The sequence below is a fragment of the Tamandua tetradactyla genome, chromosome 12 (genome assembly GCF_023851605.1).
Source record: "Tamandua tetradactyla isolate mTamTet1 chromosome 12, mTamTet1.pri, whole genome shotgun sequence".
Classification (NCBI taxonomy): domain Eukaryota; kingdom Metazoa; phylum Chordata; class Mammalia; order Pilosa; family Myrmecophagidae; genus Tamandua; species Tamandua tetradactyla.
In genome coordinates, this window is record NC_135338.1 from 31,334,529 (window position 1) to 31,360,115 (window position 25,587).

The 25,587-nt window shown below is 45.1% G+C and overlaps 1 protein-coding gene across 7 annotated transcripts in view; it reads right to left on the reverse strand.

Annotated features, from left to right (window-relative positions):
* DPF3 (double PHD fingers 3) overlaps positions 1–25,587 on the reverse strand; it is a 345,195-nt gene that overhangs the window by 123,164 nt on the left and 196,444 nt on the right. For all 7 annotated transcript variants that reach the window (XR_013160349.1, XR_013160350.1, XM_077122963.1 and 4 more), the window contains one exon: positions 13,879–13,986. Coding sequence is in view for 5 of the 7 variants with exons in the window: in XM_077122963.1 (XP_076979078.1) it covers positions 13,879–13,986 (108 nt within the window). In the remaining 2 variants the exon portion in view is untranslated. The remainder of the gene's footprint in view (positions 1–13,878; positions 13,987–25,587) is intronic.

Consider the following 25,587-nt stretch of genomic DNA (forward strand, 5'->3'; position numbering starts at 1 on the left):
TGCCAAGCCCCATTTCAAGGGCAGCATTCTAGCTGACCACTGGCAAACCCCTGGCTTCAAAGCACTGTGGGTAAGGCTTTCAAGGTCAGCGTCTGGGTAACCAGTACCCTGCTGGCTAACCAGCAGAGGGTGCATTTTCTGGCTCCTAACCCAGGAGTTCCCAGAGTAAAGGGAAGGGAAAAAAGAAGGTAACTAGGCCACACAACCTATATCCTAAAATGTTCCCTATTGAACCTTTAGTAACTTCATTGATTCCATTTCATTCTAACACTTCTCATCTGGACATAGGATTTAGTAATTCCTTAAGTGCACTCATGTGGAATCTCACACAAATGTGGGGACCACAGAACCAGCGAGAACCATCAAACATTTACCGTTAAAAAAAAAGGTCCAACACACATAATTCATCTTTAAATTAGCCTGATTTTATACACATGGATATAAACCCATGGATCGTTACTCTCTCCAGAGCTGCAGCAGCTGTCACCCAAGCCAGCCGCCTCCCTGGGCCCCTGTACGCAGCTCTGCCTCCACTTCTAATTGGGAACAGCGATACTCCTTGGGTGACTTCCAGCACGATCCATCACACCAGAGACAGCTTCTGTGCAAACCGAAGCACATCGGTTTCCAAAAAAAAAAAAAAAAAAAACCCTCAGACAAACAAGGATTGAAGCATATAAAGTCTTTAAAAAAAAAATACAAATAAAAGCAAAGCAAAAAAAAAAAATGCCAGTGAAGAACAATCATTTCTCTTCCAGGCTGTGGACAGGGCAGTCATGCTCCGGGGAGGAGATCAAAGCCACAGGTTTTTTGACACAGGTGCCCCAAGCCTGCCACCCAATGCACCAAAAGCAAAGCTTCCACAGGGTTGTTGGAACCACTGAGCTCATTAACAGATGTACCGAGATGAGCCTGAAAGTGCAACATGGGAGCAGAGCAAGTAATTAAATCCCAGGTCATTTAAAAATGCAAACGCCTTGGATGTCACAGGCTCATGGAGCTTCTGACTCCTGCTCCTTCGTTTTTGGCTCAGGATGGAGGCTTGGGAACCTGCAAGAATTATAATAAAATATGCCATGAAAAAAAAAAACAGATTAAGACAGTTCTTCTTTGGGGAAATATACAAAGAGAGGAGCTGTCTGTTAGCTGTCGAGTTTGCAAGAGATACCATCTTTCGGGAGGCTGTGCTCTGCCAACAGACAGACTGCCCCAAGGGAAATTGTGGTGAAACACCCCGACAGGGCGCATCCATCCGTCCATCCATCACGGGCTCCCTCTGACGCAGGGCTTGGAGATAGAGTTACGGTGCAAAGGGAGGGAAAAAGCCCTGAGACAATGGTAGAGAATCCCCCTGCTAGATCATGAATGCTCGGGATTTAAAGAGTTTCTGTTGTTGCTGCTGTTTTACCTGCTTCTAGTTTTTGTTAAAACACACACACACACAAATGTGCAGTTTTCTCTTCTGGGTACTTATTATTTTGAGGAGTTAAGCTCATCATATTTCTGTGGCTTTATACATCAACTTACACCAAGGAGCAAGGAGCTTAGGAATCATTATTTCATTTATCCCCATGGATTCATGGGGAGGGGAAAGGGGAAGATATTGTTCTCTCTCACTTCACAGGGAATGAGATGAGTGGATTTGGTATGGGGAGAGTGGGGGGGGGGGGGGGCGGGGCGGGGGAAGCCCTGATTTCCTGAGCTGGTGGCAGGCCCAGGAATCCTGCTCCTTCCTCAGGGGTGCCATTTTCTTGGCTGCATTTGACTCACCAACTATTGAAGGGCCAACTAAATGGGATCTGCATTGGGGACCCATCCCCCAGGTTGCCTCTCGCAGCCTGGTTATTGCTTGATGAAGAATCCCAGGATATCCATGCAACCTCCCTCTCCACCCCCCCTGCATCGTTACCTCTATCCATGCAAACACTCCCCCCACCACTGCCTCTATCCATGCAACCCCCCTCCCATCACTTCCTCCATCCATGCAAAGCATACCACCACCATTGCCTCTGGTCCCTACTCTCCACTGAGAGGCCTACTATGCCTACTGTGCTATGGACCCGTAGGGAGAAACACAAGGATGGGTACCAGCACCCAGAGGTCAGGACCACAAATAGGTGTCCTCCCACCTCAGGTGCACGGTGAGGCCTCTAAATTGAAACACAGAAAGACAACCACACTCTCAAAGGAAACTCACCACTGGGCTGGTGACAAAGTACATACAGCCAAGGAGTATGGTAATAGTGGGAAGGGGCCGAATGGGTGAAACAGTCCAAGGGAATGCAGAGAACTACAAAGTGCAAAAGGCAGCTCAACTCTACTGCCTGATAGCTGGGGGACCCTCGCACCAAACACTTGTGAGAGAACGAAGCCCATTTCCCCTTCCTGGTGTTATGTTAGGACCAAATGAGCAATAGATGTAGCCACAAGGGAGGTGCCCAATCAACATGTGCTCCTGCAGTCGCCACCTCCTGGCACCTCTCAGCAAAAGCTCCTCTCTCTGACACTCTCTGAGCCCTGGAAGTTGTCAGCCACAGCCTCCCCAGTCTGGGCATGGGCAGAGGGGAAATGGAAGGAAAGAGGCAGAGTCTGGGGCAGTCAAGAGGCTGGAGGAGACTGAGGACGAGATGCAGCTTGAGGGCTGAGATGCCAGCCCTGCTTCAGGCCCATGGTGGGTGTTGCTCCTTCAGGTTTGGAAAGAAATTCCTGCAGAAGCACAATGGAAGATGCACTGCTTTATTCATTCATTCACAAGTAATTACTGAAGATTTACTATGTACCAGGTTCTGTTCCAGGTACTGAGGATACAGCTGTGAACCAAAGACACAAAAATCCGTATCCTCTTAGAAGGTATATTCTAGTGGGGGAGAAACAATAAATGAAATAAACAAGCGAAACCTATAGTACGTCAGGTGGTAATCAGTGCTTTGGAGAAAAATAAAGCAGGAGAAGGGAGGAAGACAGAGCGTGGGGGATTATGGGATGGTGGTCACACTTTCAGATGTGGCCAGGAGAACACAAATCTGTAGGAGGGGAGGGAGAGCACCATACTGATATCTAAGAAAGGATATCCAGGCAGAAGGGCCATCAATGCAAAGGCCCCGAGGCTGGAACCATCAGTGCAAAGGCCCTGAGTCTGGAACCATGTACTGGAAGCAAAGTGAGCTGGAGAGAAAGCCAGACAAGAATCAAGAGAGTTATGAGAGGGCTTGGAAGGCTGTGTAGTCCAATAAAAGAATCTCAGCTTCAACTCAGTGTGCAGTGGGGAGCCAGTGGAGGTTTCAAGCAAAAAGTGACATGATGATGCCTATATTTTAATGGGATCTCTCTGAAAAATAAGAAGAGGGGAGAAGACAGAAATAGAGAGGCCAGGTAGGTTATGTACTGAACTCCACCATTGAACCCAGTGCTTGGGAGACAGCTGCATATGATACCGGCAAAGGCTTGCCCTCATGGAGCTTAAGAATGGCCATCAGATGCATCCAGGGAGCAGTCTCCTGCCCCTGAGCAGGAAGCATCCACACACAGCAAACCAGAGCCAAGACCATGTGTAGTGGCCACGTGCATAGGCAAGGGGGAAAAGGTGTGGTGCCCTACCAGAGCAAGATCTGGTTCTCCACGAAGAAAGGGGAGCAGCCTATTCCAAGGGCAGGAGAAAAGACCTAGCCAGATGGGTCTGGCCTAACATGCCATGAGAGAATGGGTGTTAGTTAAAGGAAGGAGAGGCCTTCTGCGTTCACCTCTATGCCCCCAGCAATGGATGTCAGGAGGCTCCATTCTAAGACACAAGGGTGTGTTGGTGCCGGGTGGTAAATGTGGTCCTGGTACATGTGGATCCAACAGCTAGGTCTTCTCAAGATGCTAAATTTGACATCTTTTAAAAGACTCTTAAAGGACTCCGTTTAAAAGGCTCAAAGGTCAAAGGAGTTCCCATTCCAGGCCAGAGTGCTGGGCTGCGAGCTGGCAGCATACAAAGGTACTGTTGGTCCTGGGGTCATAGACAGCATTGTGAGACCCACTCGGCCCACCCAGCAGTGCGGGGTGGAGGTAGCGTCATGGCACCCCCTCATCCTGCCCCAAGAGCAGCTGCCAAGATCATAACTTACAGATGAAAATATCGCAACCTTGGGTGGTTAGGTGACTGCCCCAAATCACAGAGCCAGGAGGGGGAGGGTCCGGAGTTGAACCCAGGCCCACCAAGGCAGCTCCGCACTCCCACCCCACCCCCAGGCCGGGCTGGGACCTGGATGGGAAGCTCAGCTCAGCTACACCAGGCTTCTCCCCTCTGGCTCAATCTCCCTCATCTGTGAAATGGAGATGAAGAGTGCTAAATCACATTCTGCAAGCTGAGATCACACCCTGGGCACGCATCCTTCCTTCATGCATCCTGCCTTGCTGGGTGCTAGGGATACCGATGGAGAAATGGACGGGGCCCTGCCCACAAAGCGTTTACCTTCCAGTGGGGAGAGAGACATGTGAACCGGCAGTGAAGGGACAGGGCGGGGACTCCTCAGTCTCAGAACCCCTGCTCTAAACGTGGCTCTTCCAGTACCAGCTGCAAAACATGGCCACGGGAACTCTGCGGCGGCTGGGCGCATGCTGCTCGGCCACCCCCAGCTGCTGGCCCACTTCCTCTGCCAGTCTGTGCCAGGCACTTTGTCTGCCAGCTCCCAGACCCCACGGATGCGAGCAGTGCGGAGAAGGCCCAGGCTCAGTCCCCCAGACCCGGGCTCCTTTCCCAAGACTGCCAGGAAGGCAGAAGGAGCAGGCCAGTGGACCGTAAACAGTGGCAGCGAGAAAGTGGGGGCTGAAGTGACCTGCCCACGTCTCCTCTACTCCACGAGACCAACAGGAGCTGAAGAAGCTGCCCTTGCAGGCCTCCAGGATGGATGGCTGCAGGCTCTGTCACTGCAGGAAAGAGATAAATGACTGGCCATTTCCCCCTGATGCACTTGAAGGCATCCATTCTCCCAACTGTACCAAGCACAGGCACCCCCCCACCCCACCCTGCCCAGAGGAGATAAGTCCAGATAGACAGGGGAAAGGGGATCAGGGGAGAGCCGGGGTGTCCTTCCCCCGCAGAAGGGCACAGTAAGACTCCTCTGCAGGCTGGGAGAAGGTCACGCCGTCCACTGCCTCACACCTGGCTGGAGGCTCCCGGGTCCTTTTCTCCACCTCTTCCCACCTCACCATCCACCCCCCGCCGGGCTCATCCATCTGAGGAGCACCCGGCAGGAGGGGGAGGGCCGGGGGTGGGGGGCAGAGGGAGCCAGCTGACAGGCTCATCAATCTCAGGCTACACGCTTGGCACATCAGCGTTCCTTAAGTTGTTCCTGGGCTGGGAGGGTGTTGGGGGGGGGGGGGGGGGGAGTCGGGAGGACTGTCCAGAGGAGAAGAGAAATCGCTCCGAACATCAGAGAGCAAATGGCGGAAGAAGCCTGGAGACTATTAAAATGTGGGCCATGTACAAAAGCAGTAGGGAACTAATTAAGATGCAGGATTTTCAAAAGCTGGGGAAGTTGGCCGCAGCCTGCTCCCATCTGTAGAGTTCTGGCAGTTCGGCGTGGCAGGGACGGCACCCCAGGCGGGCGAAGCAGCCTCTCCGCCCAGCCTGGGCGGCTCCCTCGGGGGGCTCCCCTCTGGGGTTCCCTGGGGCTTGCTCCTTGGCCAGCATATGGTTCCTTCTGCCTTGGGGCATCCTCAGCTCCCGTATCCTTTCGCCCCAACAAGGTGTGGTGGGCGCTGATTACTCTCACCCTTCCTCCCCAGTCACCAAGTGAGCACCAGAAATAAAACACCAAGAGGAAGCACCAGAAGCCCATCCCTGGCTGCCTTTCCTCTCATCGCCCTGGGGAGTTTGGCAAGGGTGGCAAAGGGCTGGGCTGCTGCCCCGTGCCCTGGAGAGGAAGGGATTTATTTACAAGTCATCAGGTACATTGTGGAAGCAGATTGCATCCACTGTAAGCATCCTTTTGGTCTGAAAACACAAGAATGCGTGTGTTAGGTGCTGGGGCAACAGGGTTCCTGGACCAGCAGGCTCCCCTTAGGGTTCTTTCCTCCGCTTCTCCATGGAGGTCCCTCAGGAAATTAACTTCCTAATTCTGGGCCACCGTTCCCCTAACCTCTAAAATGAGGCAAATATCTGCCCTAGACAGCAGGGACCCAAAGGTCTGGGGTTGAAAGATGCTAAATTGATATAAGCAGACGATCTGAGTATTTAATCCAGAGGGACACAAGGAAAAGTTTGTTCCCAGCTTTCTTCTGTACTTCACTTGGGGGGGAAAGAGAGAGAGAGAGAGAGAGAGAGAGAGAGAGAGAGAGAGAGAGAGAGAAGTGAAGTTAAAGGCCTTTTTAAATCAGCTGGCGTTTGCCCAACATCTGTCCTGCTTCAGGGCCTCCTGGTAGATATTTACTATCCACCTTTCTCTCCTGCCAGCTCAGCTTCCCCTTTGCAAGGACAGAGGTCCATTATGGAGGGAATGGTCCAGGGGAGGCCCCTCCCTGGCACCAGGACTCTGCCCAAGTCTTCATGTTGTATGAATTGTGATGCCTGGGTCGTGAAACACCTTGCGTTCGCCGCTGCAGCCAAGTGCAAGCTGCAGAGAACACTGAACCCGATTGTTAGTCAGCGGAGAGAAATAACATTGTGTGTGTTGTCCTTCAGACGCCCAGGCAAGTAGGAGGTTGCAAGATGTTTATTCAAGACTGATTGGAGTGTGAAAGACGTTGGGAGGGTTCGGGAGAGGGAAAATCTGTTTCAAGCAGGCTCTCTAGTTTATCCCCGTGGCAAAACACACACACACACACACACACACGCAAACAAACAACAAACAGAAATGACTGATTGGAGGGATGATGCTAGGTGTGCAAAACACATCGGTGCAGGGACGTTGTGATGTTTTCAAATTCCAGCGCTCTCCCCGGCTCTCTCAGCCCCATCCCACCCCAAATCATGTACATTTTTATTTTCAGCAAACGGGAAAGAAATATAGGAGTGGCAGCATATTTACAGTGAGGGAGAAGGGAAGAGGAGGAGAACAGGCTGGGGAGTCCCTCCATCAGTGTATAATTTAGCCCAGGTGCAATTTAGCTCCCACTCATCCTAGATGTGCTTTGTCCTTCGCAGGGGCGGGGAGGAGAGGAGGTGGAACCAGAGCTGGACGGTTCTAGGACTCTGTCCTCAGACCTTCTCTGAGATCCCTCAAGATCCTGGAGCCTACACCCCCTCCCTTGCCCTGAGCCGGTCTCCTGACTGAGCTCTCAGCTATGGTCCAGCGTTAGAGACCATTATAACCAAGGCTACACCTGGACATTTGTTGCTGACGACTGCCCACCACTGGCTGTACTCAGGCAGGTAGAGAGAGGGAAGGCAGAAGGAAGAGGCATGATGAATTGTGTGTAGCATTCCCAGCATGCATGGGAGGGTCTCGGAAGAAAGGAAACTACATGTTATGGGTACTGGACAAGGCTCAGGCCCAATTCTGCTCCAGGCCAGGGCCCTCTCAGGCTCTTACAATTCAGGGGACACCCCAGCCAATAAGGACATTTCCAGGTGGGGCTGATGGTGGAACACAGGGGAGGCTTCAAGCATCATAGACATAACTAGCTTCCTGGAGTTGGTGGGGGTTAGCCTAGGGGTGCCCACGCCAGGGGGCTGGGGAGGAAAAGAAGGAGAAGATGGGAATCCACAAGGAGCTGGGCGGTGGGTGGGTGCCAAGGTTTGATTTGTTTTTTCTCAACATCAATTTGGTCCCCTAGTTTCCACCCTCACAAATTTAAAGAAATCCACAACAGGATGAACAAATTGATTATCGATTTTCAGCAAGGTTTGCCCAAAGGGGATTATACGTAATGTTGTACTGTTTGCTTTTTATTTTTCCTACTTAACCATATATCTTGGACAGCTTTCCATTTTTTCTCCACATTCTTTTAAAAGACAGACCCATACTCCATTTTATGAATTGCTATCATATATTTAACTAGTCCCTTAGTGATGGACATGGTTGTTTCCATTCTTTGTTTGTTGGTCCAAACAATGCCACAATAGACATCCTTTTACACTGTGAGTATATATTTGTAGGATAAATTCCTTTGCAGAAGAATTGATAAGTCAAAGGGCATGTGCTTTTTAAACACCGGCAGGAACCATATGCTGCCCTTCAAAAAAGTTATGCCCGATCCCACTGCAATGTATAAGAAAGAATCTATGCCTAGCCTCTCTGTCTATCTCCATTTCCTTCCATAGCTTCTCTAGCCCTGGGAAGCTCTGCCTCAACCCGCCCGGCTGACTGTCCCCACCGAGCTGGAATCTAAACTAGTTCTCTGGGGATGCTGGCCAGTGGGAAATGAGTGACTCTACCCTGAGTCACACTCAAAAGTGGCAACCAGTATAACCTGGTGTTTCCCTGGAACTTTGGGTATTTGTGTGACATCTGAGACTCAGAGCTAGAGTTCTGCAGCTATGACAGTCAGCATTCTCCCATACAGCAGCTGTTAAAAACACTGAAAAAGTGATCAGCCTTTGACTAGGGATAAAAATGAAGCTGATCTGAATAGGACTAAGGCAAATCAGAATACAGGGTAAAGGAAGATATGGTCTATATTTGAAAACCTCAACTTCTGTGTGAGACCAAAGGAAGAGATGTTTATTTGGTGCAAAATGTCTATTTTTGGTAGCACACTATCTAATTTAACTTGTATGGTCAGTTTTTTTCGAACACTACAATTACGTGGAATCTTAAATAGGGAGCGAGATCTTGTTGGTTTGTACAGGTCAGTGTGATACCCCAATACATTCCAGAGTAATTTGAGCAGAGAATAAAAAAAGTATTTATATACCCCCTAGAGGGACTGGGAAGAAAGGAGGAAATATTAAACTTCCCCACCTGGGGAATTCCTGATATTCTCGCAAGCATTGAGACAATCAATTAAATAGGCCAAGCCTTTGATCTTGGGGCTCACTCTTGTGAAACTCATTCCTGCAAAGGAGAAGCTAAGTCTTCCTATAATTATGCCTAAGAGTCACCCCCAGAGAGCCTCTTTTATTGCTCAGATGTGGCCTTTCTCTCTAAGCCAACTTGGCAGGTGAACTCACTGCCCTCCCCCCTATGTGGGACATGACTCCCAAGGGTATATCTCCCTGGCAACATGGGACAGTACTCCTGGATGAGCCAGGACCCAGCATCATGGGATTGAGAAAGTCTTCTTGACAAAAGGGATAAGAGAGAAATGAGACAAAATGTAGTTTCAGTGGCTGAGAGATTTCAAATAGAGTTGAGAATTCATTCAGGAGGTTATTCTTATGCAGTATATAGATATCCCTTTTGAATTTGGGGGGGTATTAGAGTAACTAGAGGGAAATACCTGAAACTATTGAACTGTAATCTAATAGGCTTGATTCTTTTTTTTTTGGAAATTTTTAAAATGTAATTTTACTGAGATATTCATACACCAAACAATCCATCCAAAGTATACATTGATTCTTGAAGATGATTGAATAAACTATACAGCATTTAACATGTGACCATGTGATTATGAAAACTCTGTGACTGACACTCCCTTTATCCAGTGTATGGACAGATGAGTAAGGGAAAAAAAAAAAAGACAATAATTAAATAAATAATAAGGGGGAGAGAGGGTATGGGATATTTTGGTTGTTCCTTTTTACTTTTATTCTTATTTTTATCTGTTTGGAATAATGAAAGTGTTCAAAAGTTGATTGTAATGATGAATGCTCAGCTATTTGATGATACTGTAAACCACTGATTATACAATTGGGATGATTATATGGTATGTGAATATGAAATATATCTCAATAAAATTGCATTTAAAAAATAGCAACCACAAAAGTTCTTCTTGGGCGGGCCGCGGTGGCTCAGCGGGCAAAGTGCTTGCCTGCTATGCCGGAGGACCTCGGTTCGATTCCCGGCCCCAGCCCATGTAACAAAAACAAAAGAAACAAAATACAATAAAACAAGAAAATGTTTAAAGATGTTTCCCTTTCTTCCTTCCTTCCTTCCTTCTATCCTTCCTTCCTTCTCTCTGTCTTTCCTTTAAAAAAAAAAAAAAAAAAAAAAAAAAAAAAAAAAAAAAAGTTCTTCTTAAACTCAAGTCAAGAGAAGGCCTTGGTGGCTCAGCAGGCAGAGTTCCTGCCTGCCATGCCGGAGACCCGGGTTCGATTCCCAGCGCCTGCCCATGCAAAATAAATAAATAAACTCAAGTCAAATAGGATAGAAATAAGAGACAGCCATTTAAAAATGTCCAAGTCCATTTTGTATTTCGGGAGACACACCCCTAAAAGGGGATGTGGGTTCTTTCAGTTGGGAACTGTGCAAGACACATTGTGTAGGACAGAGCCCCTGAAAGGTGGGTATACTGTACCTGCCAGGGATACCTGCCAAAGGGGCACAGGTGCTGAGCTCCAGCCTGTACTGCACTAACCCAACAAGATGAGGCACCATTTGGAAATGTCCACCCAGAGGGAACACAACTCTTATTTTTGCACAAAGGTACCATATGGCCTAGCTGAGGCCTGGGGTGAAGGCCCTTTCTGAAATTTTGGCTCATGTGAAAGATTCCTACATGGACTTGAGTTTTACTTTTCTCAGGTCCTGCCGCTTCACGTCCTCTAGATGGGCCCCAACTGCTTTGAAGCACCAGGCTGAGGCCTGTTGTCACAGAGTTTCGGGCACCCCTGTGGGCTCCTCATCCACAGCCTGTAGTTGAAGACCGATGTGGGGGTGCACTCTGAGAGCCAAGTCTGGCCCCCCATGGTAGGGAGATGCAGAACAGGATCGGGACATGACAAACATATACCCAAAGATTTCTTGGTTTTGTTTTTGTCATTGTAAGCATGCTTTGGAGTCGGTCTGATTACCCAAAGGAAGGGGAACAAGCTCATCTGAGAAGGACCATCCTAGCCCCGGGCTGTTGACAGTTTCTCAGAACCTGGGAGCTGGCATGAGGGAATGATCCTGCCAGATGAGCCCAATTCTGTTAGGGTCTTTTCCCACCCTGGGTTATAACAACCATCTGAGGGCCCACAGGGGGTCCTCCACGGGACCCCACCAGCTCCACAGCGGGCCTTTACTACCCGAGACCTGGGGTACTTCTGCCTCATGCTTGGGGTAGATGCCAAGGAAATCGCTCAAATTACCACAGCAACAGACGTGATGTGCGGGTGGGGTCTGGGCTACAGACAGCAAACCTCCACCCCTGGGGTTTGTCTTTCTCCACCCCCGTCACACACCAAGGCAGGCCTAGAGATGGGGCAGGTCCAAAGCCAACCGTGACCCCAGCTGCTTCACGTTCAGCCTTAACCAGTCATGAAGGATGGGAGGCCATCGTGCCCAGAGTACATTTCTGTAACACAGAAGACCAGACACTCCAAAAGCAGTTTTTCACCTCAGTCTCACCAACAGCGACCTAGAGACACCTAGAGTGTCTCTGGGAGATCTCTCAAGAACTGGCACCGCCGAGTGCCTCTCGTCAGACCAGGTCTCACTTTTCACAGTACCATATAGCCGTTTTATGTTTTGAATGTCAAAACAGTATGATATAATCAAAATCAAACAAATTCTTTAAAAAATAATTTTAAAGGGTAAAAGAGAAAAGAAAAGAAAAAAGTTGGGAGGGGTGGCAAATACTATTATCTATGGTTTGTTTCACTCTTAAAATGAACCTGCAGGGCTACCTAGGAATCCCAGAGACCACCATGCCTGTTCTACAGATGGACAAATACACCCAGAAGGCTCACATACTCAAAGGCTGGTGGGACACACCAGCTAGGGGCAGATGCATAAGTAATACCCTCCGCCAAAGCACCTCCCCACCCACCCACCCACGCACACACCAGCAAGGGTCTGCCCTCTCACTGCAGCATCACCGCTGGGCTCTGAACAGAGGGGAGTTAAATTGATCCACAGAAGGGCCAAACTAGGGTCTACCTCACCCCTAGACCACACGTTTGCACAAGAACAGGGCAGTGATGTTGAGGTTGGGAAGGAGGGACCCTTCCCGACGCAAAGGAACTGTTCATATTGACAATTATTTTACGTTTAATAAAGAAACATAGGCAATTTAGAGGCATGCCACACTGACTTGTGATCCGAGCACCGTAAATCTCCAAGGCTAGTGCGCCTCAAACTTCAGTGTGCATTTGAACCCCCTGGGGGTCCGGTGAAAATGCAGTTTCTGACTGAGCAGGTCTGGGGGGAGGCTCAAGGTTCTGCAATCTCTCACAGGTTCCTAGGTGATGCACCTGCTGCTCAGGACCACACTCTGAGTGTCGTTCTAGAACCACACTGACCAAATGGGTGCCACTAGCCACAGGCAGCTATTGGGTACACGAAATGTGGCCAGTTCAAACTGACTGAGATATGCCGAACGTGTAAAATACACACTGTCATTCAAAGTCAATACAGGTACCAAAAAAAAAAGTGAAGTATTTCCTTAATAATTTTATATTGATTACTTGCTGAAATAACAGTTTTGATACATTGGATTAAAGAGACCATATTAAAATTTATTTCACCTTTTTTTTTTTTAACTTCTTTTTGCATTGTGGCTTCCAGAAAATTTTGAATGACACGTGGCTTCCATTACATTCCTATTAGACCGTGCTCCAGAGAACTTGGCTGTCCTTCAACCTACATCCCGTTGGTTTGGAACAACCTCAGTCATCACCCCGGAGTGTTTGCTAGTCTGTAAATTGTGGTTTATAATTGTGTCAGGACATTTGAGAACTTGGAGGAAGTACCCTAAGCACTCCAGCCCCCACCCGCCCCTAACAAATAACTTCTTCACAAATGAAATCTACATTAAAGTAAACAGAGCAGTCTTAACCAGGGAACTGTGAAGGGAAACATTCCAAACAACTCAAAGTGGAGATTTTACAGAGAAAACGCAGCCTAAAGAGGGCGGTGTGGAAAGGGAGGAGTGAGACAGCAGGGCCAGGCAGATCGGAGGGGGCGCTGCAGGGGTGGCAGCGGGAGGCAGAGGTTCAATTCTCTTTGCAATACCCCACAGAGCTGCTCCCGGCACCCAGAGTCACATCCCAGCTGCTGACATTCCTCCGCCAAAAAAGTGGTCCCCTTACAGCTAAGGGCCCAGGTCTATTGGTTGGCCTTGCTGCCACCTAGACACAGGTCTGCAGAGGACCATGAACTAAAAGTGGAGTAACAGGTGGTTCAGTGGTAGAATGCTCGCCTTCCGTGCGAGAGACCTGGGTTCAATTCCCAGACCATGCATCCCTTCAAAAAAGTGTGATAACAGATCAGTAGTCAAGACACACCAGCCTATTCTTTCTGCATAGTCACAAGCCATCAGTTTCACATACAGGTAAATGTTGAACTCATAATCTGCCACTTTCATGTTTAAGATGAGTTCCATTTTTAGCAAAATTTCCATATAAGATGCTCCAGAAGTTCATACACACTGAACAAACAGAGAGGGTACACTGTCTTTTCCTTAGGAACACATAATCCCAGACCCAGTTTCCTTTCTTAAGGCCACAAATCAGATATAGAAATGGACTCACAAGACCCAATAGAGTTACAGCTCCTTGAGCTCTGACAGGAAAGTAACTCATCCTGGACCTGCTTCCAACCTACTGCCTGCTTTACTCTGCTGGAGTGGCAAGCAAGAAAACCAAAGGAACGGGAAAGCACAAGACACCCAGAGGAGGGTGAAGCTCAGGTGGACAAGTGGACGTGTTTACCCATAAAAGCAGTCACAGAGGTACATTTCTGAGTATCATGTAGGCATCTTTACTTGTCTGGAAAAATCAGGTCTCCAGGCAAAGTTGCAAACCAGCCTGATCCTGGACCCAGCCCAGCCCTCTCCCATCACGGACACAGCCAAGCTCCCAAGGGCACTAACCGGGTTTTATTTCCAGCAGCCGCAGTTTTGGATCCTCAGGTGGGTGCAATCGTCTCTTCTTGCGCCAGCAGCGGGCAGGGTATGTGTATAGTTGGCCTGGGGCAAGGCCTGTGGACAGAGACAGGGTAAAGGTTAAAGGCTCCAGGCTAGAAGGGACCTTGAGAACCACCCTGTCCAACCCTCTCATTCGCAGTGGGAGGAAACTGAAACCCACAGAGGTGAAGCAACTTGTTGAGGTCTCCCTTGTCTCTGGTAGAACAAGGCTGAATTTAGGTCATGTGACCTCTGGACCCCTGTCCTGTCTGTTCCACCATGCTGTCTCAGTCGGCCTACACCAAAAAGGGCAATCAGCTTTTCCCAAACAAGTTCTGCCCTCGTGGCCTGGGGGAGAACACCAGAGAGCCACTCAGACTGCCAGAGGATACTTTCCAGTCAACCTCACCATGGTGTTGCCAAGGTCATTGGATCTCCAGCTGCTGCCCCGCTGCCCAAGTCCACATAAAACAGGTTCCTTGCTCAGTGGAGCAGCAGCACTCAGACTGCCTAACCTATGGACAGCCTGGACTGAGAAGCTTTTTAAGGAAACAAGATCAAGGAGCCAGATCTCCTACGTACTACCTTCCCTCACCTACTGTTACCTGCTGGCAGCTAACTGAAGCCAAAGGGAGGCCTGAGCAGCCTCCAGTACAATATGGGCTTACTCTGGAGCCCAGGCTTCACGGGCCTACCAGGGCAGCATGCACACCTATCCCTGCCTGGGCCTTGCAAAAAGAAATAAAGGCAGGAGTCCAGCGGCTGGGCCATCTGTATTTGGCTTTTAACACCAGCATCATCCCTCATGCCAAGAGCTCTTCTCACTTCCGGTAGGCTCCAGCATGGCAACCAGAGTCTTCAGAGGCATGTGGCCTCTCCACCCTAGACCAGGTTCATTCACAGAGAAAAGGTCAGGAAGTGGAGTCAGAGGGGAAAGGAGGAAGGAGTTTAAGAGTGGCTACATGATTTACAATCTAAAAAGACCATCTGATAGACCCCCAAATAAACAAGCAAGCCAACCCACCAATCCCTGCTAGAAGGAAAAGCCTAGTGAGGACAGGGATGCGTCTGCCTTGTTCTCATCAGAATCCTCTGAACCAGAACTGTGCCTGCACATAGAAGAATCGAACTTAATATTTGTGGAATGAATGCATGACTATGTTCCAGCTCGACTTCAAAGTCACAACTCTTCTTCTTTAAATAACTGTGGCTCCGAGTGGCTGTCACATGCAGGTAATCTCACATCACAGTGTCACAGCTTAGAATCAGGACCACGGGATGCAGAAGACATCAAAACCCTCTCCCCTTGTTGCAACAGATAAAATAGGATTTAACAAAGGAGTATGACTGCTGAATCACTATAATGGTATTTCTTTTAGCTTCCAGTATTTTGGAGCAGCTAGAAGGAAAAACCTGAAAATCTGGAACGGTAACCCATATTAAACTCTGAAATCTGTTCTGTAACTACTTGTTAAAATGTACTTTGAAAATTATAGCTTTTTTTGTATGTATGTTATATTTTGCAAGAAAAAAAGTTAAAAAAAAAACTATTCCATCTTCTTTCATTTGCAGGCCTTTAACCATTAAGAGAAAAGCCGGCTTATTTTTTTTTTTTTGCCTTTTGCAAAGAAAATACACAAAATTTCATCACTAGGTATCCATTAATTTATTTTTCACTTTGCCAGTCATCTCTATTTATTGGGCTACGTCCAGAGCAGAGGCAACTGTCATAGCATTAAAGGAACCAAAGTACTCAGGTCTCTTTATATGCTAAGTATCATTTTTAACCAAACAGCAAGACTGTGAATAAGTTAAGGGGTTCTGACCGCTTGCCCTTTGGTTTCTAGAAACCATTAAGTGTAATGAAGCCTAGAAAAATCTCTGCAATTATCACAGTCGCTGGAGTTCTCATGCTCTACAGGCTTGTAATTTGCAAGTGTCATCCTAATACTTGATTTTGTTGATAAATTCATGAGTTTCTGCACAGTAGGTGAGTCCTGAAGCTCTGAGCAACCTGAGCTCTGAAGACCAGACTTGTGGCAGATTTACAGATACCAAGTGAGTCAAATAAAGCTGGAATTGCTGTCTTACCCATGGGAGGGCCAATTTTGACCCCTCTTTGAGGAAAGGCATTAGAAGTTTCTGGTGTGCTTCACTCCAGGCCCACATCATCTCTGCTCCTGTAATCCCTGAATGGAGGCATTGATTCTGGGTCCCTTCCATATGTTGAAGCCACTCCTGGGCTTGTGTTCCCTGGGATCCCAGAGAAGGCCAACCCACTACTCCAAGTCCCAGTACTGCCACACCCTGAAACTGGCCCCACCAATCCCCACTCAGACTCATGTTAGACTAGTGATTCTTAAGCAGGGTAAAACTAAAATCACCTGGAGGATTTCAAAACACCAGTGCCCATGGATCTATGCCAGAGCTACCTAACCAGAATGTAGATGGCATGGGAGAATCAGGCAACTATATTTTTTAGAACACTATTGATCATTCCAATGGCCGACTGAGAACCTCTGGATATCTACTTCCTGCTTGGATGTTTTCTCTGATGTGCCAAGCCTGGCTTCATGACCTTTCCTGTAGGAAACATTCCCTATATTTCCCCCAAGGTGTTATAATTAATTGCCTGCTTACTGTACTTTCTTCCCCACTGGTTTTATAAGATCCAAGAAGGCAGGAACCATGTCTGTCTCTAGTGATCTCGACACTTAACATGGTGGCTGGTGTATCAAGAAATATTTATCAAATAAATACCACCAGAACTGAACCAGACTCAGAAATGTAGGAGGTAAATGACCAATGGCCCTGCTGCTCCTGCCTCAAGGAGCCTCATCCACTCAGATCCAAACCATCCAAGAGGGCCCCTGGAAGGTGAGCTCAGAACTCAGCCCAGAACCCACCCCCATCCACCCCCACCTTGGTTGTCTTTACTTCTTAGGCACCCTTCTTGCCTCAAAACTGCTTCATGGTATTTCCAAAAGCAAGTTGAGTAAGAAGGAGTTGGTCTAGATGGCACACTCAAAAGGTTCAAGTGGCAAAAGTTGGAAATTGTCAGTGCTTGTGCAGGAAATTGTCCTGAGCCTTGCCAAAGACTGCAGTCACTGCATTTCATTGGTCAGCAGCACTGGGCAGTCACAGCACTCAGCTTGCAGCTAGAATTCTGACCGGGGAGAGGCATGGATGTAAGGAGTTTGGGTGTCCAGAGGCGACTGATTTATTTTCCTTAAATCTGTTCTCTCAATTTCTCTGGTGGATCGGAGACACAGCCCCAGTGCAGAAGAAAAGCACATGAGTCTAGGTATCACCATTTACTATCATCTTGGAAAGTCACAGCCCTTTTCCAAGCCTGTCTCCTTACCTCTAAGATAAGTATAAAAATAACACCAACCTTATAGGGGCTGTCCTAGGGCTTAACTTAAATTCAAGGGGAAGTTCTTTATGCCCACGAAGACTTGTCATAAGGCATTGCTAATTATCAGGAGCTTAGCTGACTTCAACAAGGCTTGGGCTGTATGTCCATATGGGAATTATGACCAAGCCCCCTGCTCAGCTCCATCATACTGCTATTTGGTCCTTTAGGCATGAGGATGAAAAGACGGCTCCTTTTGATGTCTGCTTTGAATTTACCTTGTCTCAACAAGCAAATGGCCCCAAGAAGTCCCATGGGACTATCCGCCCTCCTTCCTTTCCCTCCTTGCTAGAGACAGGCATCCAGGTGCCTTTATAGGACCAATGCATCCAGCCCCAGAGTTCTACTTATAGAGGGAAAAGCAGAGCCTCGTGAGAGTTATGTTGTTTATCTCATTAGAACAGGAGGCACATAACTCAAAGCCTGGGTACGTAGTAGATGGAGGAGGAGGGAGGTGGAGGGTAAAGAGGAGATAGAGTCACAGCTGCAGCTGAGGAAATTAACCTTGAGCAGTGAGCCTGGGGCTGGTGGGGGGGGGCGGTGGGGGGGGGGGGGACGGTTTGGAGGATGGGAAAGGGAAGGCAGGAGACAAGAGGGGGAACCAGTCCTCCCTGGTAACCAAGGCCACAGCTAACCCCTCCACTCACATACTCCACTAAGAAAATTGCTTTGCTGTTACTTTGAGCTGCAACTTCAGTTTCAATACTTATGCTCATGTGTAAGCACAGGCATGAGAGATACACACAGCCACAGAGAAACTCACACAATTGCTAGGCAGAGAACTGGGTCTGTAGAAATATTCAGCCTTTTGAACTTGATACCTATATGGTCAGTAGACTTCTAGCAGATGGCTTTTTATATGCATTGCCTACGCTTGGCATCTGGAGTGATGTGAGCATTCTCTGACAGGCACAACACAAGCTATTAAGAATCCAGTTGAAATGGGATAGAGAAGAGAGGGAAGGGCAAGATGAGACAAGAACAGGGCTTGAAGTGGGGAAGAAAAGAACTGGAGTGGCCTCTACTTACCCCAAGCAGAGTTGAGCTGCAACAGTTCAAGCCCACCCAGGGAAGGGCACCCATCTGCAGCCTCTTGGAGAGGTAGACATGCAGCTGCTGCTTGAACCCTCTAGGTAATGGAAAATTCATTACTTCACAAGACAGACTGTCCTACTGGTCTTGTTGGCCAACTCTTACTGTGATCAAGAGTTCATCTCTACCCTGATTTTGAATGAAAATCTACCTTTTTGTAACTGATGCAAATTTGTCTACTCTGTCCCAACAGTGAGGATGTGTCATCTACCCCACTTAAGTGAGGAGCCAAGGACCTAGAGAGGAGGTGGAAGTTGGAGAAAAGAGGCAGTGACTATGCCTGCTCAGAACTGAGGTGACAAGATTGAAGGTTTTCCAAATTAAGGATCCAAATGCTGTTTCTCCTTCACCAATCACCCCCATCCCTATTCCCTCCTCTTCAGGAACAGGATGGGACCAGGAGACTCCTGTCCAGGCCATCACTGCCATTTAAAGTGCTCCTCCACACCAGAGGGGCTACCATATGTCACCTTAACAGGTCATTAACAGCTTCCATCTGTATAAACAGATGATGACATAAGCATGGTATGTCAAGCTAGTCATAGAACTCAAAAGCAGTTATTGAAAAGGGCAAATACTGGGCCCCAGGCCAATCCTACTTAAGCAGAATCTCAGTCATACACCAGGCAGTTGTTGTCTGAAAAACTCCCCACTTTAGGAACTTTGTACTAGATCAAGTTTTATTTACAGGGTTCAACACATAATAGGTGGTCCTTCAAGTTTGTTAGTTGAAAACAACAACTTGGACCAACCTATAGGGCGAGAGCGGTAACAAAAAGCCCCTGATCAGAGTCTAAGAAGTGACAAGATATATTCCACCTACACCAGGGTCATTTCCCTTATGTTCTGCGCTTCCCTTCTTCTCGTGGCTTAAGAGTTGCTCTGACTTCAAGTCCACCTCTTCAGAGAAGCTGTCCAGAATCATCTCAGGCCACAGTCACTTTACTCTTCTCTGGAAGTCTGGAGTCCTGGGCACTTGGCACACACCCACAAGACTCAGCAGGACACTCTCTGTCTGGCTCAGCCACTATCCCCATCTGTGGTAGTTAGGTTCAGGTGTCACCTTGGCCAGGTGATGACTTAGTTCTGTTGCTGTGGATTTGAATTATTAGCTTGTGAAACTCATCTATGGCTGATTATATCTGCAGTCTCTAAGGGGAGTGCCTCCCACAATGAGTGATGTTGAATTTAATTCACAGAAAGTTTAAAAGAGAGAGAGCTCAATGCAGCACAGCCCAAGCAGCTCAGCACACCTCATCTCAGCACTCACAGCTCAGCCCAGACCTTCGGAGATGCAGAAAGAAATCACCCCGGGGAAAGCTGTTGGAACCCAGAAGCCTGAAGAGAAGGCCAGCAGAGATCGCTCCGTGCCTTCCCATCTAAGAGGGAGCCTCAGATGAAAGTTAGCTGCCTTTCCTCTGAAGAACTATATATTTTTAACTAAATAAACTCCCTTTAATTAAAAGCCAATCCATCTCTGCTGTGTTGTATTCTAGCAGCTTTGGCAGACTAGAACACCACCCACCTCCTCCCTACTCCTCTCCCTGAGACACTATCCAGTGCTCAATGTCCAAGACTGCCCTGCCCAAGTGGACCTCAAATCCAGAATCCTGCTGCATGCTTGGACCAGGGGGTCCCAAGCCCCTCACTGGCCCCATCTCACTCAAAAGCCAACAGTAACAATAGCTAGTATTTTCTGAGCTCTTACTCTGCAGTAGGTTAGCCCTCACTGTTATCAGGACAACAGCCCTATGAGACATGGAACTGATGAAGATCTTAAGGCTAGCAGTGATTATGCATTCATTCTAAGGTCATGCAAGTCATAAGGGGGATAGTAGCCCTGGGAGTCTAGTCTCTAGTTCAAACTCAAAGCCTCTTCATTATCCTATCTAATTCCCCACTGAGACATCCCATTGCTGGTTCAAATACCAGACTTTTGTCCTAATGGGAAAGCAGCTCCCCATGCCAAAGCTATCATGAAAAGAGCCCCTAAATCCCCCCAGATCCTAACAAGTCATATCTTACCTTTTTTATTTGCCTTACCATCACCAACCATAATTGCTCAAGGATAAATGCATCTTGGTAATATAGAAACACTGTAATAAGGCATATAAAATATGTGGAGAAGTAGAAAAAAACACCAGGACCTGATTTCCTCATTCCCTGTAAGACTTTTTATTTTAAATAACAATAGGATTGTAATGTTGAGAGGAAGCTTACAGGTTGTTGTGTCTGACCCTTACTTGATCCATGAACCTCCTCTGCAACATTCCTGACAAGTACCCTCCAGCCTGGTATCTGCTTCAATAACTCTAGTCCTCACCCTACTGAAAAGCAGTCTACTGTGCTGCTGAGCCATTCTCTTGTTAGAAATATGATAGGCATATGCTCTTACTACTGGTGGGGATGCAAAATGGCACAACTCTATGAAGGAGAATTTGGCAATACCTAGCAAAACTACACATGCATTGGCCCTTTGATCTATCAATTCCATTTCTAGGACTCTATATCACAGATTCACATGGAAAAATATAAAAATATATACTTATTGTTGCATTTTCAATACCAAAAAAAGACAATCCAAATGTCTGCCTATAGGGACCTGGTCAAGTAAACAGTATATTCACACAATGAACTACAGTGAATCTATTAAAAAAAAAAGAGAGAGACCAAGAGAAGGAGGATAGTATACACTGCAATGGGATATTGTAAGTGAAAAAAAGCAAGGCAGAGAATAGTGTTTATAAAATATTAATATTTATCCAACAAATGGGGATACACAGATATAGATACATATATGTGTACATGTGCACATTTTTTTAAATGGAAGGATAAACCAAAAACTAAAAAACAGACTCTATCTATAGAGAGAGCAAACCAAAATAATGGTAACAATAAGAAAAATAAGTCACCTCTAGGAAGACAGAAGGAACAGGATAAAAGGACAGGGATAGAAGGCAGATTTTCTCTGAATACACCATTCTTTATACATTTTCCTGTAGAACCATGTAAATATTAAAATAAAAACAAGAAAATATTTAAAAAGGACAAAAAAAATAAAAACTACACTTCTTCTCACTAAGGTGAAGTATTAAGGGCCAGATTTACCCTCCAACCTGAAACCAACAGAGAGAAAAAGATATATATGAAACAGCAGTTTTCTAAACAATGGACATCAGGCAATGAAGGACTTTGATCCCTTAGAATTGGAAACAAATTATGTGGGCTCTATGACTGCCCACCTTACTGCCTTGAGAAAGCTTCCAGATTGCAGCACAGGGATGAGGAACACAGGAGAAGCCCAACAGACTACTTGAGTCTTTGTGAAGAGACAGACCTGAGAGTCTGGAGAGAACAAGGTGACTAGAAACTACAGGACAGAGTAGTAAACAGAAGAGAGTTGCACAGATAGAAAAATGTGGAAATCCATAAAGGGTTCCCATCAAGTATTCAGCTCAGTACTGATAAGTACATGTTTTTGAGGAAACCACCCAAGGCTAGGAAAGAACCTTCCAAAAGGATTAGAAGTAGCTGTGCCTGATGCATACACAAGACCAAGAATACTATATTCCCACCAGCCAGTCTAGAAAACCTCATGATTCCTGGGGCACTGGGTAGAGTACACAGAAAAGTCTTACCTTGCTAATGGGGAATAATTTTCCTTACACTAAGCACTACTCCAGTTATGACTTACAAATCTTAAAGACTTTAAAAAAGGGCAGAACTTTTCCCAAGTAACTTTACTTGTCCCAGAGCTGAGCTCAAGAATATGTATAGGAATAAAAATATATATGGCATCCAGCAAGAGAAAATTCACGATGTCTGGCATCCAATCTAAGATTACAAGTCATGTAAAGAAGCTGGAAAATATAATCTATAAGGAGGAGGAAAACCAAACAATTGAAACCAACCTAGAACAGACCATAATGTTAAAATTAGGAGAAAGAAATTTAAAACAATTATTATTTGTATTCTGTATGTTCAAAAGTTAAGGAAAAGCATAAGATATATATTTTAAGGGCCCAAATCAAACATCTAAAAATGAAAACCTACAATGCATAAGATGAAAAATACACTGGATGAAATTAACATCAGGTTAGACACTGTAGAAGAAAAGATTAGGAAACTTAAAATACAGCAATAGAAACTACCAAAATTGAGCCTAAAAAGAGTAAAGAATTAAAAAAAAAAGAACAACATCAGTAGGCTGTGGGACAAAAGGAAGCTGTCTATTGTATGTGTAATTTGAGTCCCCAAAGTGGAGAAGGGGAAGAAAAAATATTTGAAGAAATTATGGCCAGAAATGTTCCAGATTTGATGAAAACAATAAACCCACAGATCCAACAAGCTCAACAAAACACAAGTACAAGAAATATGAAGAACCTATACCAAGGCACATCGTAATCAAATTGCTCAAAACTAGTGATAAAAAGAAAATATTAAAAGCAGCTAGGGAAAAAAAGACACGTCATATATAAAGGAACAATGTCATCAGATTTCTTAAAAAAAAAATAACGCAAGCTTGAAAACAGTGGTTCTACATCATCACAGCAAAATCATCACAGCATCATCACTGACAAAAAAATAACTTGTCAACCTAGAACCACTAAAATAATATAACAAAGAGGAACAGTTAATAAGCCAACAAAGGAAATAAATTGGAATCATTAGAAGTTTAATGCAAAAGAAGACAGAAAAAGTGGAAAAGAAAGCAAATAACAGATGGAGCGAATAGAAAAGTAATTAAATTTAACTTAAGATAATAATAATCACATTAAGTATTAAATGCAAATGGTCTAAACACTCCATGAAAAACACAGATTGTCAGATTATATTTAAAAAGTAAGACACTATATGCTGCCTACAAAAAAAAAAACTACTTTAGATATAAAGACACAAACAAATTTAAAGTAAAAGAATGGAAAAAGATATGCCATGTTAACACTTTCTTTTAAAAGAAAGCTGGTATGGCTATATCAAAGTAAATTTCAGACCAAAGAATATTAGTATTAATAAAGAAAATCAATTCATAATGATAAAGGGGTCAGTTTATCAAAAGGACATAATATTCCTAAATGTTTATGTACCTAATAGCAGAGCTTCAAAAGCAAAAACTGATAGAACTATAAGGAGAAAAAGACAAATACACAATTATAGTCAGAAATTTCAATACCACCTGTCAATAAATGAGAGAACAAATAGAAAAATAAGTATGGATAGAGAAAATGTGAATAATACTGTCAACAAACTTGACCTAATTTATATTTATAGAACATTCCAACAAACAACAGAAAAATACACATTACTGTCAAGAACAGCTATCAATACACAATATTTTGGATTTCTTTAACAAACCTCAATAAATTTAAAAGGATTCAAGTACACATAAAGTAGTCATTGACCATAGTGGAATTAAATCAGATATCAATAATCATTCATCAAGAATATCCTTCAAATATTTGAAAACTAAATATCATACTTCTAGATAACCCATGAGTAAAAAAAAGGAAAATTGCAGTTCCCGGAGCCTGGCCATGCAAAAAAAAACAACAACAAAGAAAATTGCAAAATATTTTGAACTGAACATAATGAAAATCAAAATGAAATAAAATAATTATCAGAATTTGTGGAATGCACCTAAGGCAGTACTTAGGAGGGAATTATATTAGAAAATGTCTATAGTAGAAAAGAGGAAATGTCTCAGAGCAACGGCCTCAGTTTCCACCTTAAGAAATAAGAAAAAAGAAGAGCAAATTAAACCCAAAATTAAGTAGAATAAAAGAAAAATAAAGATCAGAGCAGAAAACTATAAAATAGAAAACAAAAAATAATTGAGAAAATCAATTAGACTAAAAGCTACCTCATTAAGAAGATCAATAAAATTGATAAACCTCTAAGCCGTACTGATCTCAGGAAAAAGAGATGATGCAAACTACCATGTATAAGGATTAAGAGAAGATATATCACCACAGTTTCTAAAGATATCAAAAGTATAATGAGGCAATATTATGAACAACTTTATACAACTGATTTTAACAACTTAGAAGAAATGGACAAATGCCTTATAAGACACAAGCTATCAAAGCACACTCAAGAAGAAATAGTCAAAACAAGAAGGAGGAGGAGAAATAGACAACCTGAATTTACCTGTATCTATTAAAGAAATAAAATAGTTAAAAACTGTCTCACAAAGGCACTGCCAATCCCAAATGGCTTCACTGGTAAATTCTATCAAACATTTAAAGAAAAATAATACTAATTTTGCATAAACCCTTCCAGAAAATCGATAAGTACGGAATATTTCCCAACTCATTATATAGTATTATTTTATCATTATCCTGATATGTAAACCAGACAAAGACATTACAGGAAAAGAAAATTATAGATAAATATCTCTCATAAAGATAGGTGCAAAAACTTGAATAAAACTTTAGCATATTGAATCCAACAATATATAAAAGGAATAATACATCATGATAAAGTGAAATTTATCCTAGGAATGCAATGTTATTTTAACGTTAAAAAATCAATTGATGGGTACACAGGTAGTTCAGTGGTTAGAATGCCTGCCTTCCATGCCGGGGACCCAGGTTCAATTCTTGGATCATGCACCACCCCAAAAAAAATCAATTGATTTAAAAAAAATTAAAGCAAACTGTTAACAAGAGAAAAGAAGGACATTACATAGTAATAGAAGGGTCAATACTCCAAGAAGAAATAACAATCATAAACATTTATGCACTGTGCCAGTTTGAAAGGATTTACATGCCCTAGAAAAGTTATGTTTTAATCCTAACCAATCTTTTGGGCACACCGGTTTCTTCTATTCAGTAGCGGTGGTTGGAAACTTGATTAGGTTATCTCCACAGAGATGTGGCTCAATCAATTGTGGGTATTAAACTTGATTATATGGAGATGTGTCTCCACCCATTCTAAGTGAGTCTTGATCAGTTTACTGGGACCCTATAAAAGAGGAGACATTTTTTGGAGAGAATGCCATCTTTTTTTGGCATAGGCAGGCATGGGGGTCTGAACCCGCGTCTCTGGCATGACAGGCGAGAATTCTGCCACTGAGCCACCGGTGCATGGCCCGAGAATGCCCTTTGAGAATGAAAAGAAAGCCACAGCAGAACTGAGCAAGCCGCAAGGCCAAGAGAATCACAGAGTCC